The 27,751-nt window shown below is 41.1% G+C and overlaps 1 protein-coding gene across 1 annotated transcript in view; it reads right to left on the bottom strand.

The window, feature by feature from the left end:
- The window catches only part of trappc9 (trafficking protein particle complex subunit 9), an 838,299-nt gene that overhangs the window by 586,078 nt on the left and 224,470 nt on the right, over positions 1 to 27,751 (bottom strand). Inside the window, exon 17 of the mRNA XM_067979750.1 lies at positions 25,929 to 26,059. Coding sequence (XP_067835851.1) covers positions 25,929 to 26,059 — 131 coding nt within the window. The remainder of the gene's footprint in view (positions 1 to 25,928; positions 26,060 to 27,751) is intronic.

Genomic DNA, 27,751 nt, shown 5'->3' with positions numbered 1-27,751 from the left:
AGAAGTCAGGACTAAAATTACACCAACAAGATCAAGATGAAATGTAAGCTATAAGAATCATCCTCAAAATAAATAGGGTTTACATTTACAATTAAATACAATTCAGTTGCAATAACTGGGTCCCTCATAATGCATATTTTGCTAGTCAAGCAGAATTGTACATTTGAGCCAGTTCTCAAAACAAAAATACCTGCGTGAAATTCAGTTTAATTTTGATACCATGGCTTACATTGTTCAACTCAGAACACAAGATACAATTTTTATAACACTATTTCAATTCTTGAGGACATAAAAAGGAAGTTCTTTCCTTACATTCACTAACATAGCAGAATACATAATGTTTATAATTCCAATAGCTTTTCTCCTTTTAGCCACATGCTGCAGAAAATCCAACTATAAACAAATGTTCCCCCAGCAACCATGCTGCCACCAATGATAATTGCACCAAAACCTAACCTGCACACTCAACCATGATCAAAATACAAATTATTTCCTTTTAATCTGCTATGAAAATAAATCAGTTGTTTTATGACATCATGTCACTGCAAGTATCACCTTAATCGGCAACAGATCTGTCTCATATTTTAAAGAAGCAATTGTTAATCTATTCTGAGTTTCAATGATATAATTGTATTTATTTCTGTTTGTACCCATGTCACGGCCATAATCATGGAATCTTACAGCTCCAAAGGAGACCATTTGGCCCATCATGCCGTGCCAGCTCTTTGAAAGAGCTGTCCAGTTCAGCCCCACACCCCAACTTTTTCCCCATAGCCCCACAAATTAGTCCTCTTCAACTACATGTTCAATTGCCTTTTGAAAGTTCCTGTGGAATCTGCTTCCACTGCCCTTTCAGGAAGTGCGTTCCAGATCTTAACAACTGTGTGTGAAAACATTTCTCTTCAATTCCCCTCTAGTTCTTTTACCAATTATTTTAAATCTATGACCTCTGGTTACCAACCCACTTGCCAGTGGAAACAGTTTCTCCCTGTTTGCTTTATCAAAACCTTCATTATTTTGAATAACTCTATTAGGTCGCCCTTTAACCTTCTCTGCTCTGAAGAGCTTCTCCAATCTCTCCACATAACCTAAGTCCCTCATCCCTGGTATCGTCCTGGTAAACCTCCTCTGTACCCTCTCTCCAAGGCCTTGACATCCTTCCTAAAATGTGGTGCCCAGAATTATACACAATATTCCAACTGGAGGCCTAAACAGTGATTTGTAAAGGTTTAGCATGACTTCCTTGTTTTTGTATTCAATGCCCCTTTTCACAAAGCCAAGTATCCCATACGCTTTTTTAACTACCTTATCAACTTGCCCTGCCACCTGCGAAATTTCTGAATGTGCACCCCTCGGCCCCTCTACTCTTGCACCCCCCTCAAAATAGTACCATTTAGATTATACTGCCTCTCCGTGTTGTTCCTCCTAAAGTGCATCACTTCACACTTATCCACATTAAATCGCATCTACCATGTGTCTGCCCATTTCAGCAGTCTGTCTATGTCCTCCCGAAATCTGCTACTATCCTCCTCACTATTTACCACGTTGCCACATTTTGTATCATCCGCAAACTTTGACATTGTACCCCCTATACCCAAGTCCAAGTCATTTATATGTAACAAGAAAAGCAATGGTCCTAATACCGATCCCTGGGGGACATCACTACATACTTCTCTCTAGTCAGAAAAGCATCCGTTCACCACTACTTTCTGCCACCTATCCCTTAACCAATTATGTACCCAAGTTACCACAGTCCCTTCAATCCCATGTGCTTCTATTTTCGGAATAAGTCTGTTATCAAATCATGCTTTATCAAATGCTTTTTGAAAGTCCATATGGATAACATCTACTGCACTGCCTGCATCAACGAACTCACTCACGTTAGTCAGACACGATTTGCCTTTTACAAATTCGTGATGGTTGTCCCTTGTTAATCCATACTTCTCCAAGTGAGAGTTAATTTTGTCCTTGACTATGGTCTCCAGAAGTTTTCCCACCACTCATGTTAGATAGACTGGCCGGTAGTTACCAGGTTTATCCCTCTCCCCTTTTTTGAATAGGCTGTGTAACATTTGCAATCCTCCAGTCCTCTGGCATCACGCCCATATCCAAGGAGGACTGGAAGATTGTGGTCAGATTGTGGGTAATAGACAATCACTATTACCCAGGTCATCTCCACCACAACACACTTGACTTACCCTTCTTCATTCCCCAGAACTAGATCTGGTACTGCTTCCTTCCTCATTGGGCTGGAAACATACTGATTAAGAAAGTTCTCCTGTACACATTTTAGGAATTCTTCACCCTCCTTGCCCTTTACACTTTTTTCCCCAGTCTATATTTGGGTAATTGAAGTCCCCTACTATTACTGCTCTATTATTTTTACATTTCTCTGGAATTTGCCTGCAGATTTGCTCCTCTATCTCTTTCTCACTGTTTGGGGGTCTATACTAAACACCCAGCAATGCAGCAGCTCATTTTCTGTTCCTTCACCCTAACCAAATAGATTCAGTCTTTGAACCATCTAGTATATCGTCCCTCTGCAGAACTGATCAAAACTGCTATTTTCCGCCCCCCTTTCTTTTTCCTTCCCTATCTCTCCTGAATACATTGTAGCCAGGAATGTTTAATTCCCATTCCTGCCCATGTTTAAGACAGGGCTCCGTTGTAGACACTCAATCATAACCTCATATAGCAACTTGTGCCTGCAGCTTATCCACCTTATTTGTTACACTCCTCGCATTAACAGACATGCATTCCACCATACTAATCTGCTTTGCTTTTTTCCCTCCATCTAATTCCTGCTCTTTCTACATTATTCTGTTGCAATTTGAACCTGCTAGTTTTCTATGCACCATGTCTCCCCTCTCTGCTGCTACGTCTTGATACCCCTCCCCCGCCAAATTAGTTAAAACCTTCCCCGCGAGCACATTGGTCCCAGCCCCATTCAAGTGCAACCCGTCCGGAGTGTACAGCTCCTTCCTGCCCCAAAACTGGTCCTAGGGACCCAGGAATCTGAAGCACTCCCTCCTGCACCACTTCTCTAGCCACACATTCAGCTGCACTATCTTCCTATTTCTGTACTCACCAGCATGTGGCACTGGGAGTAAACCAGAGAATACCATCTTTTTCCTAGCTTCTGAAACTCTGCCTGTAGGGTCTCAACCATTTTCCGACCTATGTCATTGGTTCTAACATGGACCACGACTTCTGGCTGTTCCCCTTCCCCTCGCAGAATATTCTGCACCCAGTGATATCCTTTACCCTGGCACCAGGGAGGCAACACCATTCGGGACTCACGTCTGCAGTTGCAGAAATGCCTGTCCCATCCCCCTGACTATCGAATCATTTATAACAACTATTTTACATTTTCATGTGCCGTCCTGTGCAGCCAAGTCGCCCACGGTGCCATGGATTTTCTCCTGACTGCACTCCCCCGAGGTAAGAACGTAATTACATAAGAACTAGGAGCAGGAGTAGGCCATACGGCCCCTTAAATCTGCTCTGCCATTCAATAAAACCATGGCTGATCTTCGACCGCAACGCCACTTTCCCACCCGATCCCCATATCCCTTGATTCCCAGAGTCCAAAAATCTACCCATCTCTGCCTTGAATATACTCAACGACTCAGCATCCACAGCCCTCTGGGGTATAGAATTCCGAACATTCACAACCCCAAGTGGAGAAATACCTCCTCATCTCAGTCTTAAATGACCAACCCCTTATCCTGAGACCATGCCCCCTAGTTCTAGGCTCTCCAGCCAGGGGAAACCACCTCAGCATTTACCCTGTCAAGCCCTTCAGAATCTTTTATGTTTCAATGAGATCACTTCTCATTCTTCTAAACTGCAGAGAGTATAGGCCCATTCTACTCAACGTCTCCTCATTGGACAACCCTTTCATCCCAGGAATCAATCTAGTGAATCTTCGTTGGACCGCCTCTAGTATATCCTTCCTTAGATAAGGAGACCAAAATTGCGCACAGTAGTCCAGGTGAGGTCTCACCAAAGCCTGTAGAATTGTAGCAGGACTTCCTTACTCTTGTACTCCAATCCCCTTGCAATTAAGGCCAACATACCATTTGCCTTCCTAATTGCGTGCTGTACCTGTATGCTAACTTTGTGTTTCTTGTACAAGGACACCCAAATCTCTCTGGACACCAACATTTAATAGTTTCTCACCATTTAAAAAATATTCCGTTTTTCTATTCTACCTACCAAAGTGAATAACATCACATTTCCCCACATTATTCTCCATCTGCCACCTTCTTGCCCATTCACATAACCTGTCTATATCCCTTTGCAGACTATGGGCTTGATTGTCACACCCGTGATCGGGTGCGTTGGTGGCAGGGCGGCTGCGAAAATCAGGGATTCCAGGGCGGGTTGGGAGCCCGGCTCCAACCCGCCCATTTTCAGGTTTCCCACTGACGCGCTCACATGCGCGCAGCAGCCCCCGCACGTGGGACTCCCGCCGGCAATTAAAGCTGGTGGGGTGTCACAAAGTAATTGAACAGGTACTTCAGGTTGTTTACAGACCTGATTGACCTGTTATTTTAGCAGGGATGGGATTTTGCAACTGACTGGGACTGTTTCCCGTACTGGGGGAAACACTCCCAGTTCAAATGGATGTGTTGCAGCCATCAGCCTGTGGCAGCTGCAAAGGTCCATTTGACAGGTGTTGGGGGGGGGGGGTGGGGGGGGACCCTCACTCATTGCAGGAGGCTACTCTGTCACCTTGGACAAAGTTTGGCCTCCACCACCCTCCTCCTAACAATCAAATTCACCAACTTGCACACTTACCCCGGTGTCCAGACACATGTACCTACCTTGCGGACCCCCTCAAATGTACATCTTCCGGATGGGGGCCACCGTAGCTGCAGTCATGACCTCTTCGGAGGGCGAACAGCATCACCAGCCACACCGTCCACCTCTGACACGTGGAGCTCCACAACACAGTGCTGTGACACATCCACCTGCACAGCAGGAGAAAGGGCAACCGCAGAGAGAGATGCGTTGCAGAGGGCACTATCCTCGCCACAGGGTCCACAGACAGAGGCTCAGCTTCATGGACCTCTCTGAGCAGCAGTGCACACGGAGGCTCAGGGTCACTCGACATGTAGTCGTGCTCATCTGCTGCCTCCTTCATGCCGAGCTGCTCCCGGCTGGCCCGAGAACCATCTTCTTGTCTGTCGCTGTTAAAGTCACCACTGCCCTCAACAACTTCTCCTCCGCATCCTTCCAGGGTGCCACCGGGGACATCGCCGACGTCTCTCAGTCGTCTGCACAAAAGAGCCCTGCAAATACACCTACACCCACTCTGCAGTGACACAATGGGTGGAATCAGGTGAGAGTCTTCATTGTGATCCTCAGGAAAGGGCATTATTGCACAAACCAGACAAGATTCGCAAAGACGTGGCAGTAGTGGTGCCAATATAATGTGTAATGGGAGTTGATCAGAAATTAGATATAAGTAAAAACCATGACAAACCCTCAAACACCCTTGTGCATCCCCTTCATGCTCACGACACGTTTGCCTTACGCTTCCTGCTGCACATATGTGATGCATGCCCTGTGGCTGCAGCACAGGTAGTGGCAGGTTGAGTGAGGCTGACTGTGAAAGAGATGCATGAGAGGGTGAGTATGAGATTGAGCCATCAGATTGTGTGAGGATTGGGTTGAGTGGTAATGGCGGGATGAGTACTGGCGAGGTGAGTAAGTGCAGGTAAGATGAGGATGAGGTTTGAGTGGGTGTGAGGAGTGATGTGACGGTAGTGTTGGCCGTGCAGAAGGAGATGTGGGGTGGGGGCGGTGATGTGGCAGACGGAGTGCAGGGGAATGAGTAAGTGTACTCACTTTGGCTGACCGACTTAGGTCATTGCGCGCCTCCTGCACTGTATGCAGGTGCGCGATATGTTGGTGGTGCAAGTGACCTCCTCTGCCACCTCGAGCCAGGCCGCTTCCTCCCGCCCGCTGGGGCCGGGGGGGGGGGGGGGAGAAAGATCTCTGTCCTCCCCCTCACCCCATCCAATAAGAGCTGGAGTGAGGCATCATTAAACCTGGGAGCAGCCTTCCCCCTGGACTGCTCCATGCTGTAATTTTTCCTATTTCTTACAGCATCAGTCAGTGGAGGACTGCCCCTTTAAATAGAGCTCCTCCAGCTAACAGACCTTACTGCGCATGCACAGTCCGCCCGCCGCGCAGCTTACCAGCAGGGAACCGGGAAGAACAGGTAAGCGGATCCAATCAGCCTGCGATTGCATGCGGGGCAGACCGATTTCACCGGGCGCGTTACCCCCCCACCGCGAACCCGCCACCATGGTAATATCGGGCCCCATGTGTCCTCCTCACAGCTTACTTTCCCACCTAGCTTCGTGTCGTCAGAAAAATGGATACATTACACTTCATCCAAGTCATTAGTATAGATTGTAGATAGCTGAGGCTCAAGCATCGATCCTTGCGGCACCCCACTAGTTACACTCTGCCAACCTGAAAATGACCCGTTTATCCCTACTCTCTGTTATCTGTCAGTTAACCAATCCTCTATCCACGCTAATATGTTACCCCCAACCCCACAAGCCCTTATCTTAAGTAAAAGCCTTTTAGGTGGCACCTTGTCGAATGCCTTTTGAAAATCCAAATATACTACATCCACTGGTTCCCCTTTATCTACCTTGCTAGTTGCATCCTCAAAAAACTCTAATAGTTTTGTCAAACACGATTTCCCTTTCATAAAACCATGTTGACTCTGCCTAATCATATTATGGTTTTCTAAGTGCCCTGTTACCACTTCCTTAATAATGGATTCCAGCATTTTCCCCGACGACTGATGTCAGGCTAACTGGCCTAAAGTTCCCTGTTTTCTCTCTCTCTTCTTACTTGAATAGTTGTAAACAATTTTACAACACCAAGTTATAGTCCAGCAATTTTATTTTAAATTCACAAGCTTTCGGAGACTTCCTCCTTCCTCATTTACCTGAGGAAGGAGGAAGTCTCCGAAAGCTTGTGAATTTAAAATAAAATTGCTGGACTATAACTTGGTGTTGTAAAATTGTTTACAATTGTCAACCCCAGTCCATCACCGGCATCTCCACATCATGACTACTTGAATAGTGGACTTATATTTGCTACCTTCCAATCCACTGGGATAGTTCTAGAATCTAGGGAATTTTGAAAGCTCACAACCAATGCATCCACTATCTCTGCAGCCACCTCCTTTAGAACCTTAGGATGCAGGCCATCAGGTCCAGGCGATTTGATGCTTTTAGCCCCAATAGTTTCTCAAGTACTTTTTCTCTACTGATATTAATTACTTTAAGTTCCTCACTCTCATTAACCCCTTGGTTCCCCACTATTTTTGGTATGCTTTTTGTGTCTTCTACGGTGAAGACTGATACAAAATATTTGTTTAACATCGCTGCCATTTCCTTATTCCCTGTTATAATTTCTCCTGTTTCAGCCTCTAAGGGACCAACGTTTAATTTTGCTACTCTCTTCCTTTTTACATACTTGTAGAAGCTCTTACAATCTGTTTTTATATTTCTTGCTAGTTTACTCTCATGTTTTATTTTCTCCCTTATCATCAATTTTTTGGTGATCCTTTGCTGGTTTCTAAAACTCTCCCAATCCTCAGGCTCACTACTATTCTTCACAACATTATAAGCCTCTTCTTTCAGAAAAAAAATAGGAGCAGGAGTAGGCCATTCGGCCCTTCAAGCCTGCTCTGCCATTCAATATGATCATGGCTGATCCTCTATCTCAATACCCCATAGAAACATATGAAATATGAAAATAGAAACACAGAAAAATACTATCCTTAACTTCTTTACTTAACCACAGATGGATCATTTTTCCTGTGGAATTTTTATTTCTCAATGGAATGTATATTTGTTGAGAATTTATAATTTTTTTTTAAATGTTTGCTGCTGCTTACCTACTGTCATACCTTTTAATCTAACTTTCCAATCTACCTTAGCCAACTCGCCCCTCATATATATGCAATTGACTAAGTTTAAGACTCTAGTTTTGGACTTAAGTACGTCACTCTCAAACTCAATGTGAAATTCTATCATATTATGATCACTCATCCCCAGAGGATCCTTTACTATGAGATTACTAATTGACCTTGTCTTATTACACAATACAAGATCTAAAATAGCCCATTCCCTGGTTGGTTCCACAACATATTGTTGTAGGAAACTGTTTCGAATGCATTCCAGACTCCCTTTACCAATTTGATTTGCCCAGTTTATAAGAAGATTGAAGTCCCCCAAGATTATTGCATTACCTTTGTTACAAGCTCCTATTATTTCTTGATTAATACTCTGTCCAACGGTATAGCTACTGTTAAGGGGCTTATAAACTACTCCCACCAATGTTTTCTGCTCCTTGCTATTTCTTATCTCCATCCATACTGATGCTACTTCCTGATCTTCTGAGCTAAGATCCTTTCTCACTACTGTCTTTAGGTCATCCTTTATTATCAGGGCTACCCCCTCCCCTTTTCCGTTCTGCCTGTCTTTTCAAAACATTAACTACCCTGGAATGTTTAGTTCCCAACCTTAGTCACCTTGCAACCACGTCTCTGTAATGGCTATTAGATCAAACCCTTTTATCTCTATTTGTGCCACTAATTTGTCTATCTTGTTATGAATGCTTTATGCATTCAGAGAAATAGCCTCACCCTCACTGTTATTTAACACTGAGTGCCACACTCCCAGGGGACTCCTGCACTTCCTGCCTGTTCCTCAGAGTCTGTCTGGTGAGCACCCACTCCCTCTCCTCCTGAACTTGCTGCAGCTGCGGGATGACCACCTCCTGAAACATGCTATCCACGAAACTCTCAGCTTCCCGTATGCACTGTAGCAATGCCAGCCACCCCTCAAGCTCAAACTCTGAGCGCAGGCATCTCTCACTCACACAGGCATCTTTCACTGTCAGCTTGGCTCAGTTGGTAGCACTTTCACCTCTGAGTTAAAAGGTTGTGGGTTCAGGCCGCACCACATGACCTGATGAAATAATCTGGGTTAACACTCCAGTGCAGCACTGTCAGAATTGCCATTCTTCAGATAAGGCATGAAACTCAAATGTGATTCACTCAACTCAAACTGGCTGTGAGATTCAGGTGGGTGGCATTATTTGACAAAAAGCAGAGTTCTTCTGACCAATATTCCGCCTTTAAACAACTTCGTTTAGACAATTAATTGTTCATTTATTTTACTGCTTGCGGGGTCTTGTGCATAAAATGGCTGCTAAATTTGCCTACTTAACAAAAATCTGCACTTCACAAGTAATGTGTTGTCTGTGAAATGCCAATTGTTGACATTTATTGAGGAGGTTTTTTTTCCTTTAAGGTCTGCCAGATAAATATTGTATCCAATGTTAATTGTATCATGTGGTTTATATCAATTAGTGTTAATTGTATTCAGGTAGTGTGTGTCAATTGGAGACTCTCATATCCCTTTTTAAGTGAGAGCTTATCTAGGGTGTGGTAGGTATGTAAAGGGAATCTCTGTGAATAAAGGCTTGGAAACAACCAAAGACCAGGCTCTAGTATTCTGTCCTTCACCACAAGGCCATCCAATGGGTCATAATATGCATTCTTTTAGTGTCTGAAATGCATATTATTTGTATTGTCCTTCGAAGAGTTTAGAGGAGTCTTTGGGAATGAAAACAACTAAATTTATAAATTCTCTACAATAATTTATGTGACCTAATACATGAAGTATTTGTCCTATGATTACTACCTCAGAAATAACACCCTCAACATACAATAGCATAACAGCCCACTCTCCACAATTTCCAAGGAAAACTAAAGTCTCCAACAACTTATATTTAATACATAGAGCGTTCCTCTGACATCTATTCCTAGAACTAATGGGATGTCATCCTTAGCTCAGTGCAAGCATTCTCACTGGAGTCAAAAGATGGTGGGCTCAAGCTCCACTCCAGAGACTGGAGCACATAACCTAGGCTGACATGTCAGTGCCGTACTGAGGGAGTACTGAACTATCAGAAGTGTCTTCTTTCGGATAACACATTAAACCAAGGCTCCATCTACCATCTCTGGCGGATATAAAACATCCTATGGCACTATTCAAAGGAGGTCAGGGGTGGTCTCATGGTGTCCTGGTCAACTTTATTCCTCAACCAAAATCACAGATTATCTGGTCATTTATCTCATCGCTACTTGTGGGACTTTGCTGTGCAAATTGGCCGCCACGTTTCCCTATATTACAATAGTGACTACATTTCAAAAAGTAGTTATTGGCACTTTGAGACATCCTGAGGATGTAAAAGATGCGATATAAACACAAGTTCTTTCTTCAATTATTTAGTTAATTGAACACTCACCTAAGCAGGAAAAAACCAAGCTTCAACATCAAAACTTCCACATCAGCTCCTCCGAGAGTTCAGCAGGGTTTATCCACTACGCAGCTAAGTAATTCAGATCAAAAAGGTCACTGTTATGATCCCTAGCATGTACTGAGTGGTTGATCTTTTTGGGGTTATGGTATTGGCACTAGAATTAGCCACCTCATTCCAGGTTTAGGGAGGAGAAAATCAGCTTGAGATCCTGACCACTATCCAGCAATCCCTACTGTTTTCTATTTATGTAATTGTTTTGGACATAACTACGAGAGAATGGTGTCAAAATTTGCTGACACCAAACTGGGAAGCATGGCATACTGTAAAGAAAATTTCAGGAAAAAATAGGTTAGCAAAGAGCGGAAATGCAGTTCACGGAGGAGAAATGTGAAGTAGCACATTTTGGGAAAAAAGCGAGAAAGCATACCCTAAACCACAAGATTCTTAGCAGGGTAAAGGAACAGAGACCCCTAGAAGTGCGTATACTCAAGATTTTCAAAAGGTGGGGCAACAAGTAGAACCGGTCATCGAAAGGCATAGACATTTCAAAAGTAAGAGAGCGATGTTGAATTTGAATTGGTTAGGCTCTAGTTGCGAGTTATTGCATGCAGTTTTCAGCATTCCCATTATATGAAGGATATTTGAGCCATAGAATGGTTAGAACCAAGATTCATGAAAATGATACCAGGAAATTGAGAAGTAAGGCTGAAAAAAAATGGGGTGCTTTCACTGGAACAGAAAAGGTTAAGCGAGGATCAAATGGAAATTTGCAAAAGTTGTGAAAGATTTTGAGGGTAAATAGTGAACAATTGTTTCTACTTGTTGGGGAATCAGGAATAAGAGGACATGAACTCAGGATTATCACGGAGAAGCTAGAAGAATTTATTATTTTTTTTAACACAGAGTTACTAGAACATGAAATTGGTTTACCTCCAGTGGCTAGCAGGACAAAGACTATTGTATGATTTAAAAGGAAATGGTATAAGTATTTGAATAGAAATAATATAAAAGGATGCAAATAAAGATCAGGAAAATAGGTTTAGAGTGCAGATTCTTGTTGAAGAGCCAATGAACTGAATGATCTCCTCCATCATTAGATGATGACAGGATCAAGTTAAGCAGTAATGCCCCATGTACTACCTAATTGCTTGCTGACATTTACTGTCATGACTTGCACATAAGTAATAGCCATTTCAGCTCAGTACCACTACAAAGCACCACCCCAGTAAGGAGTCAATGTCTTCAGGAGAGATGGGGAGGAGATAACATTGTAATATTGACCAGAACAAAACATGCACTCAGTTTTGTCCAACCTTTTTTCATCATGTGCTTGCTGTTATCAGCTAAAATACATTAAGAAAATGTGAACTTACAATATTTCTTCCAATGACACATCCTTTTTTTAAAAAATGCTTTTTTTCCAATGAATGGACAACTATCCTGCACATTGGAATAAGAAAAATAGTAAACTTTACAGAGAATTCCTAAATTTTAACTTACTTTGCCAGCAATACATTGCATGACATTGAGTAACAAAAAGCTGTGAATGATCTCTCCACAACAAATATCTGCTCTCAAAGTGCAAAACATCTATTCTGAAACATTTTATTTTTAAAACTTCAGAGATGAAACTATAAAGAGATTATCTATCCTAGAGCCCTACATTTTTCAAAGGCATTCTCCATACACTCCTGCAATGTACCAATACCAAACCTCAAAGGCCTGGGCTCAAAACTATATAGATGCTACATCGCTTTAAGACGTTTTTGACATCATGACATTAGCAAGCACTTCCAACTGATCAACCCATTCTTGCACAAAATAAACAGTCCATTTACTTTGCCCAAAAGCAAGCCTTAAATAAGAATCCACAATCGCAATTCATTCCTGCTCCCCCTAAACACTTCTGAAGGGATGCTGGGTAGGAGCAATTGTGTGGATGATGCTTTCTTCAAATAATGAAAACAATTTTACAAGGTAACTAATCTTTCTTTTTCCTTATCCTCCACATGCCAGGCCATGATTGGCGTCAGAGACAGGATCTGACTTGAGATGATAAAGAAGGTTCCTTCTGTGGAAGTAGTGGATCAGGTGGGCACTGTTCAATGTTAGGATGTCCAAGAGACGGAAAGGAGTTAACAAAATTGCCATGTGCTCTGATTTTCTCTTTTCCTGGATAACAGGGGAAATGGAAGTTATGCATAAAGGAACATTTATTTCCAAGAAAAGGAAAGACAATGCAAGTCTCCACATTTCTCAGTCCTTGAACAGAAACAAATGATAAAACAATTAGCCATGTGGTCGATAGTGAGGAGGAAAGCTGTAGACGCAGGAAGATATCAATGGACTGGTCAGGTGGGCAGAAAAGTGGCAAATGGAATTCAATCCAGAGAAGTGTGAGGTAATGCATTTAGGGAGGGCAAACAAGGCAAGGGAATACACAATAAATGGGATGATACCAAGAGGTGTCGAGGAACAGAGGGATCTTGGAGTGCATGTCCACAGATCCCTGAAGGTAGCAGGACAGGTAGATAAGGTGGTTAAAAAGCCATACGGGATACTTTCCTTTATTAGCCGAGGCACAGAATATAAGAGCGGGGAGGTTATGTTAGAACTGTATAAAACACCAGTGAGGCCACAGCTTGAGTACTGCATACAGTTCTGATCACATTATTACAGGAAAGATGTGATTGCACTAGAGAGGGTACAGAGGAGATTTACGAGGATGTTGCCTGGACTGGAGAATTTTAGCTAAGAGGAAAGATCGGTTAGGCTGGGGTTGTTCCCATTAGAACAGAGGAGGCTGAGCGGTGATTTAATTGAGGTGTATAAAATTATGAGGGGCCGAGATAGAGTGGATAGGAAGGACCTAATTCCCTTAGCAGGGGGGTCAGTGACCAGGGGGCATAGATTTAAAGTAATTGGTAGAAGGATTAGAGGGAAGCTGAGGAGAAGTTTTTTCACCCAGAGGGTGATAGAGGTCTGGAACTCACTGCCTGAAAGGGTGGTAGAGGCAGAGACTCTCAACTCATTTAAAAAGTACTTGGATGTGCACTTGGAAGTGCCATAACCTACAGGGCTATGGACCAAGTGCTGGAAAGTGGGATTAAGCTGAATAGCTCTTTTTCAGCTGGCATGGACACAATGGGCTGAATGTCCTCCTTCTGTGCCATAACGTTCTATGAGAAACAAGTAAATAGGTCAATCTTTGGGTAACCCCAAGTGCAGAATATGTTCTGAACTAATCTGATGACTGAAGAGGTTAGCTGTCTTGTTGGCCACCGTCTCAGCCAGATGTGGTATGGAGCGTTCCACCCTGTTATTCAGGTAAGTAGTGTCACACCTTAACAGAGCAATCAAAAATGGCTCCCATTTTGCTTGTTTACATACCAGACCACTATTGTGTTGTCTGTCCAGAGGCACAGTGATTTGCCCTGCACCAGAGTCTGAACATGTCCCAGGACCACACATACCACTTATAGCTCAAGCCTGCTGATGTGCCAGTCCAGCAGCCCATTCGTCCTGAAAATGGACACCATTTACTGTACTGGTACAGGAAAGCAACATCAGGGGGTGGTGACTTTAACAAGACCCCTGAAGAATATTTTGCTCCTGAGACAATCACCTCAGACTCATAACACAGGTTTTGTTCATCTCCACTGACTGGAGCTATGCAGACATTATTCCAGATTGCTGAAGAGGGTTTGCAACTATGGCGATCTCATGAACAACTGCGCATTTACAACTAAAATGGCTTCTGCCATCAGACTGATATGATGAAGGTGGTGTTCAGTTATCGTGCATGAAGAGGAGCCACCAGAAAGTGAATTGGTCAGGCAGTTCAAAACAAGGCACCCAAGAACACACTTTCATCCCTTGGCCCTAAATCAGACTTCTCGTAGTAAATGAAGTTAAGCTCTTGGAATGAGGCAAGAATACTGTCCAAATGGCATCTTGGTAAAAGATTCCCATAAGCCAATTATCCAAGAATATTTAGAGATGCAAATACCACATCCAGATATGGCTGCAACAGACAGGTACTTTGTGGCAGGCAAAGGCCAAAAGCCCTGTACTGGTAGCTGTGGCCCTAAAGGTTCACCCGAGATACATGCAATGAGAACACTGAATGGTGATGCAGAGGTTGGTATCTGCCACGTCGACAGTTGCCAGCCAGTCTCTTAGATGCACATCCTTAACAATGTGAGGTAGTGCTACATGAGGAATTTGTAAAATGCTGGTGTTTAGGATAGGGTGGCAACCTCAAATGACTTTTTCTACTCTCACCTGAGTTAGAAGGATGTGGGTTCAAACCACCTCCAGAAAATTGACCACAAAATCTCCAGGTCAGGGACCCATCAGAAGGAGGCATTCTGATCATAACTTACAGGGAAACAGAACTGGGAAAATGTCTGTATAATGGATTAAACTCTCCAGGTCTTCAATGGTCTAATGTGAGCCATCCAGTGTTTAGGGCAGGACTGCTGAAAAATTTGTAGATATTATCAACTGTTTACTTACGCAATATATTAGGGAAGAAACAAGGGGAAAATCAGGCACTGGGCCTGGTTTTTAGTAGTATTCCCACTGCAGTATTGAAACTCCACGTGGGGAACACCAGGGGACCATGACCATGATATTATTAGATTTAACTTTATCAGCCAAACCATGACACCTGAAAATTTAACACTAGTATCAGATTAGATTTTGTTAGTTGGAAAGAAAATAAAGAACTTGCATTCATATAGCACATTTAATCTCCTCAGGACAAGAGCACAGCTGGTTAACCTGACCTGGTCTTGATTCTTTTCCTCAAGGACGGTCAGCTAAGATTAAGAATTAATTGTGTAGGTATTTACAACCGACACTAGTATCATACTCCTCTGTGCAACAATGAAGTGCGTGAATACGCTAGCCATAGTGGTTGTTATCCCAGATTACCATTTGTAACTACCATAGTGGCACACCAACTTACTTCATGACATCAGAAAATGTAAAAGGACTAACTGCTAGGAGAGCTTTCTAAACCACTTCAGAGATCATTAGTGCCGGGAATTCTCCTGATCAGCCATCGTAACTTCGACAAAAACCCTGTTTATTTGTCAAACCAGGGTTTTCACTGATCATCTGCTGTTGTTACAGCTGGTGATCAGAAGACTTCCTGAGGAAATTTCCAGTTTAAGAATCAACAACATAGCATGGTACTGGTGGAACTCACGTCACTGGGGTGCAACAGTCTGAATATGCTTAAAAAAGCAGTGTCAGACAAAGCCAAGCATAATATTTCAAAAACATAACTGACATTAAATGGGCCACTACCAAACAAAATTATCGACTTGTCACTTCACTTTTATTCCACCCCTCATTTAACATTTCTAAGAATAAAATGATCTGAATGAGTGAATAATTCTGAATAATGAGAAGAATTTTGTATGCAAGAACTATACACATCACTTTATAGGTAGCAAATCATATTTGACAGCATGGAATTGAAGCAGAGTGTGTATCACCTCTGCTCATTTTGTAGTGTCAGTGTTTGGAGAATGACACAGTGTGAATGACACAGTGTGAATAACACCACTGCTAAAACATTAGTTGGTTGCTCAAGCTCCCTCACAAACATAGAAAATAGGAGCAGAAGCAGGCCATTCGGCCCTTCGTGCCTGCTCCGCCATTCGACATGATCATGGCTGATCCTCTATCTCAATACCATATTCCCACTCTCTTCCCATGCCCCTTGATGCCTTTTGTGTCTAGAAATCTATCTAGCTCCTTCTTAAATATATTCAGTGACGTGGCCTCCACAGCCTTTTGAGGTAGAAAATTCCACAGGTTCACCATCTTCTGGGTGAAGAAATTTCTCCTCATCTCAGTCCTAAATGTCCTACCCTGTATCCTGAGACTGTGACCCCTCGTTCTGGACCCCCCAGCCAGGGGAAACATCCTCCCTGCATCCAGTCTGTCTAGCCCTGACAGAATTTTATATGTTTCAATGAGATCCCCTCTCATTCTTCTAAACTCTAGTGAATACAGGCCGAGTCGACCCAATCTCTCCTCATACGACAGTCCTGCCATCCCAGGGATCAGTCTGGTGAACCTTCGCTGCACCCCCTCAATGGCAAATATATCCTTTCTTAGGTAAGGAGACCAAAACTGCACACAACACTCCAGGTGTGGTCTCACCAAGGCCCTGTATAACTGCAGTAAGACATCCTTGCTCCTATACTCAAATCCTCTTGCAATGAAGGCCAACATACTGTTTGCCTTCCTAACTGCTTGCTGCACCTGCAAGTTTGCTTTCTGGTGACTGGTGTACAAGGACACCCAGGTCCCTTTGTACATCAACATTCCCCAATCTATCACCATTTAAATAATACTCTGCCTTTCTGTTTTTCCTTCCGAAGTGGATAACTGCACATTTATCCACATTATACTGCATCTGCCATGTATTTGCCCACTCACTCAACTTGTCTAAATCGCCTTGTAGCCTCTTTGCATCCTTCTCACAACTCACGATCCCACATAGTTTTGTGTCATCAGCAAACTTGGAAATATTACATTTTGTTCTCTCATCCCTGCGGTGCCCCACTAGCCACCCCGAAAAAGGCCCATTTATTCCTACTCTGTTCCCTGTCTGTTAACCAATGTTCAATCCATGCCAGTATATTACCACCAATCCCATGTGCTTTAATTTTGCACACTAACCTCTTATGTGGGACTTTACCAAAGGCCTTCTGAAAATCCAAATAAACCACATCCACTGGTTCTCCCTCATCTATTCCACCAGTTACATCCTCAAAAAACTCCAGCAGGTTTGTCAAACATGATTTCCCTTTCATAAAACCATGCTGACTTTGTCTAATCCTGTTCATATTTTCTAAGTGTCCTGTTATCACATCCTTTTATAATAGACTCTAGCATTTCCCTACTATTAATGTTCGGCTAACCGGTCTGTAGTTCCCTGTTTTTTCTCTCTCCCTCCATGGCAGTACCATGGTAGAAAGTGCTCACCTTAAAAACTATCAGTTTTTATTCCTACATTTGGGGGAGTCAGGGGGAAGCTCAGATCTATAATCTAAATTACCACTTTTCAAGCACGTACCTACCAAAATGTTTCCTGCAGCTTTCTACCTTGTAAATATATTACTGCTTGTGTAAATTAAGTTGCAGTGGCCTACATTTTTTAAAGCCAAAGATAAGCTCAAGTCAGAGCACAGCCTTTGTACTTGAAAAGGTTTCCCGCAGTGCAGCACAACATCTTGCACAGCACAAACTATTCTAGCATTATGACAGAAAACACTGCAGAATCAGAAGGTTCTGACACTACCTATTCTGAACTTATGGTGAATAACATTTCAGCTATCCAGAAGATAGCAGAAAAATTTTTGTAGTGCTCATAGATTCTGTTCAACGGCTATTTAAATGGCTATAAAGTTCAAAGCTGAAAGCAGACTTGTGTTATGTTAACGGTTCTGAGCTTCTCTAAAATGGATAGTAACAAAATTTCCAAGCACTTATGTGGAAAGAAAATATAATACAGCTTTCAAAGCATCAATCACTGCAGTCAAATGACTGCTATTAAGGGTCACAAATCAACAGTGTTCTTATCATCGCAGGTTTCCAGTGTTCACAAAGCACAGCACAAATCTGGGCTTTTGCTGTAAAATTTAGTTCTCATCAATTCTTGAAATAAGCACATTAATAAAAGTAAAAATGAAAAACATATTTGAGATTTTCTTAGACTGATGCAGACTTCAGTAATAGACACAAGTAAAATATCACCACTACAATGTTGTTAAAATATTCATTTTCATTACAAAAATACCAAGTACAAAAATTCAATTGACATTGATAAACAGTAGTCATCTACAAATAATTTTTAAAAACTTGCAGCCAGGCAATGTGCCTTGCTTTTGATTGAGTTCATGAGAAAGGTAACTCGATTGAATTTTTTTTAAAAACAAAAGCACATTGCACTGTCGTCTGCCGTTTATCAATTATGCATTATAAATTCATAGTGACTTAAAGCACCAATACAAGATAAGGCTTTATAAAAAAAAACTTGCATTTATATTGTGCTTTTCATGTCCTTAGGACATCCCAAAGTACTCCACAGCCAATGAAATGTCTTTACTGTTGTTTTGTAGACATAGAAGCCAATTTGCACACAGCAAGGTCTCACAAACAGCAATAAGGTAAATAATTAGATAAAATGTGTGTGTTGATTGAGGGATAAATGTTGGCCAGGACACCAGAAGAATTCCCCATCTCTTCTAATAGTGCCCCTCTGGAGCTTTTACATCCACCTGAGAAGGCAAACAGGGCCTTAGTTTAATGTCTTATCCAAAAGACAGCACCTGGGACAATGCAGCATCTTAGCCTAGATTATGTGCTTTAAGTGTTTAAGTTTCAGCACAGACCTTCCTGTTATTTTGTTTACTTAATTTTACTTACTGTTTCTGTCCACAACTATTAGATGAAAATGCCTTTCTTTGGACATAAACAACATTAAAACACTAGAGGGAAAAGAAGGTGAATCATAACTGATGTTGCTATTTTTATACATTCATCTGAATATTTAGTCATCAGATCCCAAATACAAATCCTACTGCACTAGTGTCTCAAATCTATAGAATTTCTTTGAGGTAAATTGTTCAGTGAGGGTCATCCAGTGGACATATTCAAATTGAATTCGCAAGACATTTGATAAAATTCCATATGTAAGATTTTTATGAAGGTTAAGGCTCATACAATAAGCTGGATTGAAAACTAGCTTGGTTGCAGAAAATGAGGGACAGGTAATATATGGAAAAGGCTCATCCAGGATCAATGACTCATGGAGTTCGAAAGGAGTGTGTTGAGTCTCCTGCTGTTCATATTATTCAGAAATGGATTGCAAGAGATGCCCCATGCCATGTTATAAAATTTACTGATGACACTAAGGTAGAGAGTTTGGTATCACGTAAAAATACATTTTCCCTACATCACAACAGTGACTACACTTCAAAAAAGTAATTCATTGATTGTGAAGCACTTTGGGACATCCTGAGGTTGCGTAAGGTGCTATATGAATGCAAGTTCTTTCTCTTTCTTGCAGTACTCCGGTCACCACCAATTTAGCAAGTGGGCTAAGGATTATCATGTGGACAAATGCAAGGTATTGCACACTGGAACAGGAAATGTACATAAAAAAGTGCTCAAAGAAATAACTTGAATTTATATAGCACCTTTCACAAAATCAGAACATCCCAAAACACTCCACAAGCAATTAAATACTTTTGAAATAAAAATAGAAAATGTTGGAAAAGCTCAGCAAGTGGGACAGTATCTGTGGAGAAAGAAGCAGAGATAATCTTTCAGGTCGAAGACCTAACGATAGGTCTTCGACCTGAAACCTTAACTTCGTTTCTTTTTGCACAGATGCTGCCTGACTTGCTGAGCTTTTCCAGCATTTTCTATTTTTATTTCAGATTTCCAGCATCCGCAGTATTTTGCTTTTGAATAAGTACTTTTGAATTGTGCTGACTTTTGTAATGTAGGCAAACACGGAAGCCAATTTGCACATCCAGCAATAAGATAAGTGACCACATAATCTGTTTTTAGTGATGGTTAATATTTTATCTGTCAATCAACTAAGAAACCAGGAGAACTCGCCTGTTCTTTGAACAGTGCTAAGAGATCTTTTACATCCACCCAAGGCCAAATAAAGCCTTGGTTTAACATCTCATCCAAAAGACTTCACCTCTGTCCTATGCAGCACTCAAGCAGTACTATACCAAAGTGTCAGCCTAGATTACGTGCTCAAATTTCTGAAGTGAGGCATGAACCCACAACCTTCTGACTCAAGAAGCGAAAGTGCAACCACTGAGACAAGGCTGGCACTAAACAAAAGTGGAAATGAATTTCGGTGAGATTATTGATCACTCACGATGTATGTAGTCAATGCAAAACTATTACCAACAGTTCTACTAAGATTTACTCAATTTTCCTTACCTTTATAGAGTATAAAATCTGGAAAGCTTACAGACAAGAAGTGTTATGCAGAGTGATGTCCCAACCTTGCTGAATCTCCTTTAATCTAACATTCACTTCTAAAAGATGTGGCTCAAAGAATAAACTCAGCTTTATTCATTTTAATGGAGTTATAATCTATCACAACAGCAGCAACTGTTTCACTGTAGAGGGATGCAACCGCCTTAGAAATTAACCATCTTAGAAACAGATTTAGAACTGTTACAAGTTCAAATCTGAGTACCTTGTTTACTATATTGGTACATGGTGCAACTAAGCGGATAGGGCAGGAATGGCAAATGGATCGTAATGCAGATAAATGTACAGTATGCACATTGAATTAGGGACCCTGAAATGTGAACACAAAGAATTCATTTCTTCAGGTAAATATAGAATAGGACTGATGCAATTACTGACCACTGAAAGTATATTGCCCACAATGCATTGAGTTGAGGCTGAAACATTTCTGAGGGCCCACTGCCAACAAAAAAGGAAATTTTCATATCATCAATCCAGGCTGAAAATCCAGATTCCAGAGCTGAAAAGAGAATGTATTATCCATCCCTACTTATGAATATCCTTTACTTTCTGAGAGATGCCGTTGGGATACAAGAGCCTTTGAAGAGCATAGGAGGGAGAAATAAACTGACCAGAATCAAATTAAAAATGGAGGGGAAGAACTACATCTAGTGATGCCAAATTTGATCAAGCATAATCTCAGTTAACACCGTATCTTTCATAGACCACTATTTGTGGTCATGTATTACATTTACTCCACGTGTAACAATATTTAGCTGTCATTTATAATACTTTTTAAATAAAAACTCTCCGTATGACAATGGTGCTCTTTAACCACTGGGTGAAAAACATGCTACCGCTGATTTCTAACCTAAGTGAATAGACACATACTTGCATAAAAAGAGATTCTTCCTTTCAAACTGCAGTGCACTCAAACTTAACACTAAGCACAGATTGTTTCCTTTGACCAGAAGTAGTTTTGTTTCTTTTAGTTGCAGAAAGCTACAAGGATTTATTCTTTACTGATGGTAGAAATGCAATTCAAAATAGAGTCCAGTGATTTTTTGAAACTTCCACCAGTTGAGAACTCATTGTAAAGTTGGTCAAGGAGCCATACAAATTATAGTAACATCTTAGGCTGCTACTACAACTGTCTCTCTGGCAGTGGCCCCACACTTGCCTTTCTCCAGCTTCTGATCCCCCATTTGCTGATTGGGGGGGGGGGCAGCTCATCAGTCACACAGTTCCCTGGAGTACACAAATTGTGATTTTAATGACTGTGTTTAAGCAGCAGCACGTGGGACAATCAACAAGTGAGAGACTGGCCAACTGGAACTCAAGATAGATTTGAGTCAGAGCCCAAGACAGAGGTAAGCAAGTGTGTGGGAGCCCAAGAGAGGTGAATGGGACACTGCAAATTCAGGAGCTGGAGAATCCACAACAGACAGGAAAATGGGACTGAAACTGGTCTCGGTGCAAATGATTACACTTCCCCAGAGTGAGCTATAGTACCATGCACTGTCATGACTCACACCTAAGTCAACCCTACCCATAATTTCAACTCCCAGTTATCCAAATTTCTCATCTTACACACATTTATATATGCACTGATAGAAACATCAAAAATGTCAAAGCATTGCTAAACTTAATATTTTGCATAACTAAGCTTTGAGTGAAAGATACATTATATCACATCAGCAACATTTAAGAAATACTTTACATGACAGATATACAACATGCAAGATACCCTGGAAGTATGACGAAAATTTTCTCTACTGAAATGTTAAGTTTGTTTAAGTATAAGGAATTCATCATATTCAGATTAGTAATCTTAAATATCAATGAACTAAATCTAAATTCATCCAGGATTTCATAAGTGACTAAAGCATACACTTCAATTTCATTGATCAGTACAAATTTTTGTATGGTCACTGGTGCATTCCATTTTGAAAACATTGTGTGGCGATGTGGAGAGAAACAATGACTTGTTATCCTCATCAGTGAAATAACTTCTATTGAATCAAATGAGTTTTTGATCAGAATTAACACAAAATAGGACTATTCACAACTTTGGAAAAAAAAAAAATCACAATTCAGGGTATGAGTCAGATTTAAAATGTGTTCTGCTTTTAATCTGGTTGAGTTGCAGTTTTCTTCAAACAGTACCTGAAATGATTATTCTGACTTTTTGAATGAAGTGTTTATAACAATAAGATATACCTTTTATCAAAAGTTCAAGCCAACACTGTTAGGTAAATAATATGACAATGCTTGGAGGTACTTATAAATTTGTGACAAGTGTGAACTTAATGATATGCTAACGCAGAGGTCATACAGTTGCAGTCATCACACACTGCGCTCGAAATTCAGATGAGAAAATGCTTTTCGGCCCACAAAACTCATTGCTTACACGACATGTGAAGAACTATAATTTTTGTAACTAGAACCGAGAGGGTATATTTAACAAGAAAGGACGAAAAGGTTGGGGTTCTTTCTCTAGAAAACAGAAGGCTGAAGGGTGACCTAATAGAGACTTTTAAGATTATTGAAGGGTTTGATAGGGAAGACATGCAGAAAATGTTCCCACACGTGGGGTAGTCCAAAACTATGGGTCATAACTATAAGACAGTCACTAATAAATCCAATAGGGAATTCAGGGGAAGCTTCTTTACTCAAAAAGTGGTAAGAATGTGGAACGCACTACCACAAGGAGTAGTTGAGGCGAGTAGCACAGATGTATTTAAGGGGAAGCTCGATAAGCCCATGAGGGAGAAAGGAATAGAAGAGTATGCTGATAGGGTTAGATGAAGAGGGGTGGGAGGAGGCCCACGTGGAGCATAAACGCCAGCTTAGACCAGTTGGGCTGAATGGCCTGTTTCTGCGCTGTAGGCTATGCATAGACTCCATCAGATTCATTTGATCCACTAAAAATAGATTCCACAAATTCTCTGTTTCCTGAAATGTAATCAAGTGCAACTGCAGAATGTCTATCTGACCTACATTCTTCAACTTTGCTCATTGCTTTCTATTGCATTAAATATCCATGGTCTTAACAGCTCGGGATCTACGATGATCCATACTGCATCCAACCATCTCTATCTATAATTTATCATCTTACATCCCTGTTTTCATCAAATACATTCATACAGCTTTTGTTTAAGAAAAGCCAATTGACAAAGCACTAGCTGCGTTTGATCAGAGTTTTTTCAAGCACTCATGTTTCATATTATTTATAAATTTTCTGCTTAGTTGTCCTTTGATATGGGTTGTTGTCATGAGCGGGTTGTTATAGTTCCACAAAAGCTGGGTGAAAACCACAACTCCCATGATACATCTCTCTCACACACCTCAAATTCATCAAAAGGAACGAACTCTCCAGCCCAATTGCAAAACCTTATTCTACTGATTGTGATGTGACATGATTATCACGGTGCACTCTGGGTTTTATAGTTCAAAATGAGCAAGATGAAAACTACCTCCCATTTCTTTAATAATGTACAGAATTTATCCGCAGGTGTTGGGAATTCTCAGCAAAGCTCAGATAAAATTTCCAGCTCTGGGTCTTAAGCAGGCCCCAGAGTCAGATTCAGGGTTATGCAAGAGAAACTTTTTAAGAGGAATTTCTAAACATTAATTTACTAATTTTTGAGAAAGTTTAATGGTTTTATCATAATTTTTTTTCATGTTTTTTGTGTCAGAATTGTTGCTTATACAGTTACATATTGAGCTGTGTCATAAAATTGAGATATATAGCAGGAGGCATGACAACCCCATTCCTAACTGCAAAAATTTCCTGTGCAAAATCAATAGCAACTTCCAGGGATTTTTGTTCTCCACTTGAAATTTATTTCATTTTGTGACATTGTAAATTAAATTAATCGTCCTTGCCGGAAATGAAAGGCTAGTAAGAATGTTCGTAAATCGCAGTGTTCCCTGATAAACAAATAATTTGTTTACCACCTCTCCTCCTTTAAGGCCTTCCTTAAAACCTAGCTCTTTGACCAAGATTTTAGTCACCTGTCCTAATATTTCCTTCTTTAGCTCATTGTCAATTTTTGTCTGCTGATTACACTCCTGTGAAGTGCCTTGGGACGTTTTCATACGTTAAAGGTGCTCTATAAATGCAAGTTGTTGTTGTTAATTCAATCAGTACAACTTGTCTTTACTTCATAATACAAAATAATGAATATGCAATGTTTCCTCATATGACTGGATTACCTTGCTTAAATTGGACAGAATAACTTGCAACTACCCTCCTATATTCTGAGCTTGAGAGTCTGGCAAAAGCCTGCCTTAGCAACCTTCTACGTAAAAACCTGTCAGCGTGTGTTTGACCCTATTTTTAGCTGTGTTCCCAATCAGAGGACAAGGCATATGCCAGAAAAACCCCGCCGAGTGCCTGGGACCAGGGATATTTCAGCACAATGAGTGCAAGGTGTTTATCAATTACCGAGATGGGCTAACAAATTGCTTATTATTTCCTGTAGTTGGGGAAACAACTTCAATGCCTAGCTCATTAGCATTTTAACCACTTTCATCTCAGTGCTTTTTTAAACTCGTGTGAATATACTTAGCATTAAAAACCCAACATTTAAATGTAACTCTACAACCACCTCATTATGACTGATATGTATCCATGGGTAACTAGCAAATCATAAATACCTATCAGTTTTCTTCTCGCCAGGGGTGGCAGATCTACAATTGCAGCAAAAGCATAACTTCATTGTGCAATTCCATTACTCATTTAGACTTCAGCTTAGCATGTGGATTTGTACTATGTTGACGAGAATGCATATTTCTCCATACCAACTTAGGTGTAGGTTTTCCTGTTAATTCTTCTTCTCCTCCTCCTCTGTCCCTGCACCCCCCTCCCCACCCCGCTCCCCCAATAGGTGGACCATTTTGCCACCATGAAAAACTCATCTAACAACCTAATCACAAACTGGCAAAACTCAAAGATAACTAGATCATAGTGTCAAGACTGAGAATCCAACCCAGACCATTCGTGACTGAGATTAATATGCAATTTGTAGATCGATGGGGGGGGGGGGGGCGGAGTTAAATAAAAGTTTGAGGATCTATGTTTTCAAATATAAGAATTTGGATATTATACTTAAAAATGCTAATAAGTGAGTATAAACATACAAAAAAAAATCAAAAGTAGATTCTTCTGTTTTGCATCACTTAGACCAGAACATTACTGACCTGTCAGTGGCAGTCTATCTTGACACAAGAAATGAGCCAGGAACCATAAAATCACTATAGCCTAATTCCAAGAAGCCTCCAAAGCATATGAAGTTGAAATATCTCAATTCAATTTATCTTTTGATAGAATAACCCTAAACTGCTGTCATTTCCTTGGAGTTTAAAATTTTAAAAAATTAAGTTTGTGTGGCTGGACGGACTCAGATACTAAATCAGGACAAAATGAAGATTGACACTTCCTTAAGTTGTCACAGTAAAAAAAAAACAAGCTGTGAAGTACCACATCTATCCAAACTATTGCACCCAAAACTTTAGAAATGGTACCATACCTTTACATGATTGTATTCAGTCTTACTGTTGGTGTCAGCTGAATTGAAAATAGTAGATTTGCTCTCTGAGCGTGGTTTGCCGTTCTGTCGGAAAGGACTTGACAAGGGTAACCCTGCAACACTGATTCCATCTGAAACGAACAAGAGGCAGAGACAATGTTAAAGTACAACAGAGAAACATATTACACAAAACTGCTAATTTTTAAAAAAAGCTTTATAAATTAGATTAATTTATGAAAATTGCAAAATACAAAAGATTCATGGAAATATTTTGTACTGAATGCAAACATTCACAATATTATAGAACATAAATAATCATATGCAATTCTTCAAATGTTCCTGATCCTATAAGCAGGAAAGATTGCGCCCACTTACACATACCAAAAGACCAAAGGGCTTGAATAACTGATTTGAAGAGCTTAATGCCTTGTATAAAAGCCTATACTGCTGGACTACAGACGAACAGTTTTAAATGCACAGGAAGGCAGGTGGAAACATCCTTCCCAATAGATTACAAGGGTCGGCAAGCAAGTACTCAAAGATTCATTTGACGAAGGGGTTGCTTATTCACATACCTGCTGAAACTACGGGGACAATTTTAACCGAACCTGCTGAGTGGAAAACCCACAGGATTGGGTGGAACGCAGGTTTTACACCCCACTATTATTCTCTATTGACTATAACATTTTCTTATAATATAACCCTTCCAGACCCGTAAAAATATGGTTTAAAACAAGCATAGAGAATAGGAGGTCAAAGGTCCACATCTCTGAGGAAAATAACTCACAGAAACCCAACAGTCATTGAAAAAGTGCTGAGGCATTACAATAGTGAAAAACAGTAACATAACGAGACATGGTGTCCTAACTTAGTATAAATATACTAAGACTTTATAACGGTAAAAGGCTGCGTAAATAAGACGACATTAAAGAATCCTTAGTGGTTTTTGGAGAATCAGCACAGTAGGATGGTTTACGAACAAGAGAAGGTCAGCTGCGCTTACATACAGAACAACGCAGCTGAATAGTATAAAGATGGGGTATGCGCCCTCCCAAGAATTAGAGCTCCCAAGGGGGCATGGTCGGAAGTCCACTGCCACAAGAAGTCCGCGGAGGTCAGGTCTGATCAACCTGAAGAATGGACAGATCCGGTTATATTGATTGCTTGACATTAATGTAATCTGTAGACAGTTGTATTATAACTAAAACAACTGCTGAATGTAATGTTGAAGACAGCTGTAGTGCAACTCTGTTGTAAGTCAGTCTATTAAACTTGCTATTTTATAACCACTCGGGCTAGAATCAAGGGGAGGTTATTGTTGATGGATTAACAACCCATTGTTGTGACAGTAACGGGAGAAATCCGCCAACAAGCCCCAGTATCATTCTGGGCCAATATTTTTCCTGAGGTGCAGCGTCCAGAACTGAATGTAAGGACTTGCACAACACCAGGTTATAGTCCAACAGTTTTATTTTAAATCACAAGCTTTCGGAGCTTACCTCCTTCGTCAGGTGAGTGAAGGGTTCTAAAAATGCACAGCATATATAATCAGAGAACAATGCCTGGTGATTACAGATAATCTTTCCAACTGCCCCCTATCACATCTTGGCTGGGAGACGATCACAGCAATCAAAGGTGTCGTTGGTGTTCAGACAGTTTAGCCACGGAAGAGACTACACGATAACATCAACAAGTTCCATCCCACCATCAAACTCACCATGGACTACTCAGAATCGGTTTCATTCTTGGACACACGAATCTCCATCAAAGACGGGCACCTCAGCACCTCACTCTACCGCAAGCCCACGGACAACCTCACGATG

This window comes from Heptranchias perlo, chromosome 3, assembly GCF_035084215.1.
Source record: "Heptranchias perlo isolate sHepPer1 chromosome 3, sHepPer1.hap1, whole genome shotgun sequence".
Lineage (NCBI taxonomy): Eukaryota > Metazoa > Chordata > Chondrichthyes > Hexanchiformes > Hexanchidae > Heptranchias > Heptranchias perlo.
Note: the sequence above shows the minus strand (reverse complement) of the source record. Positions and strands in the feature narration are given on the sequence as shown.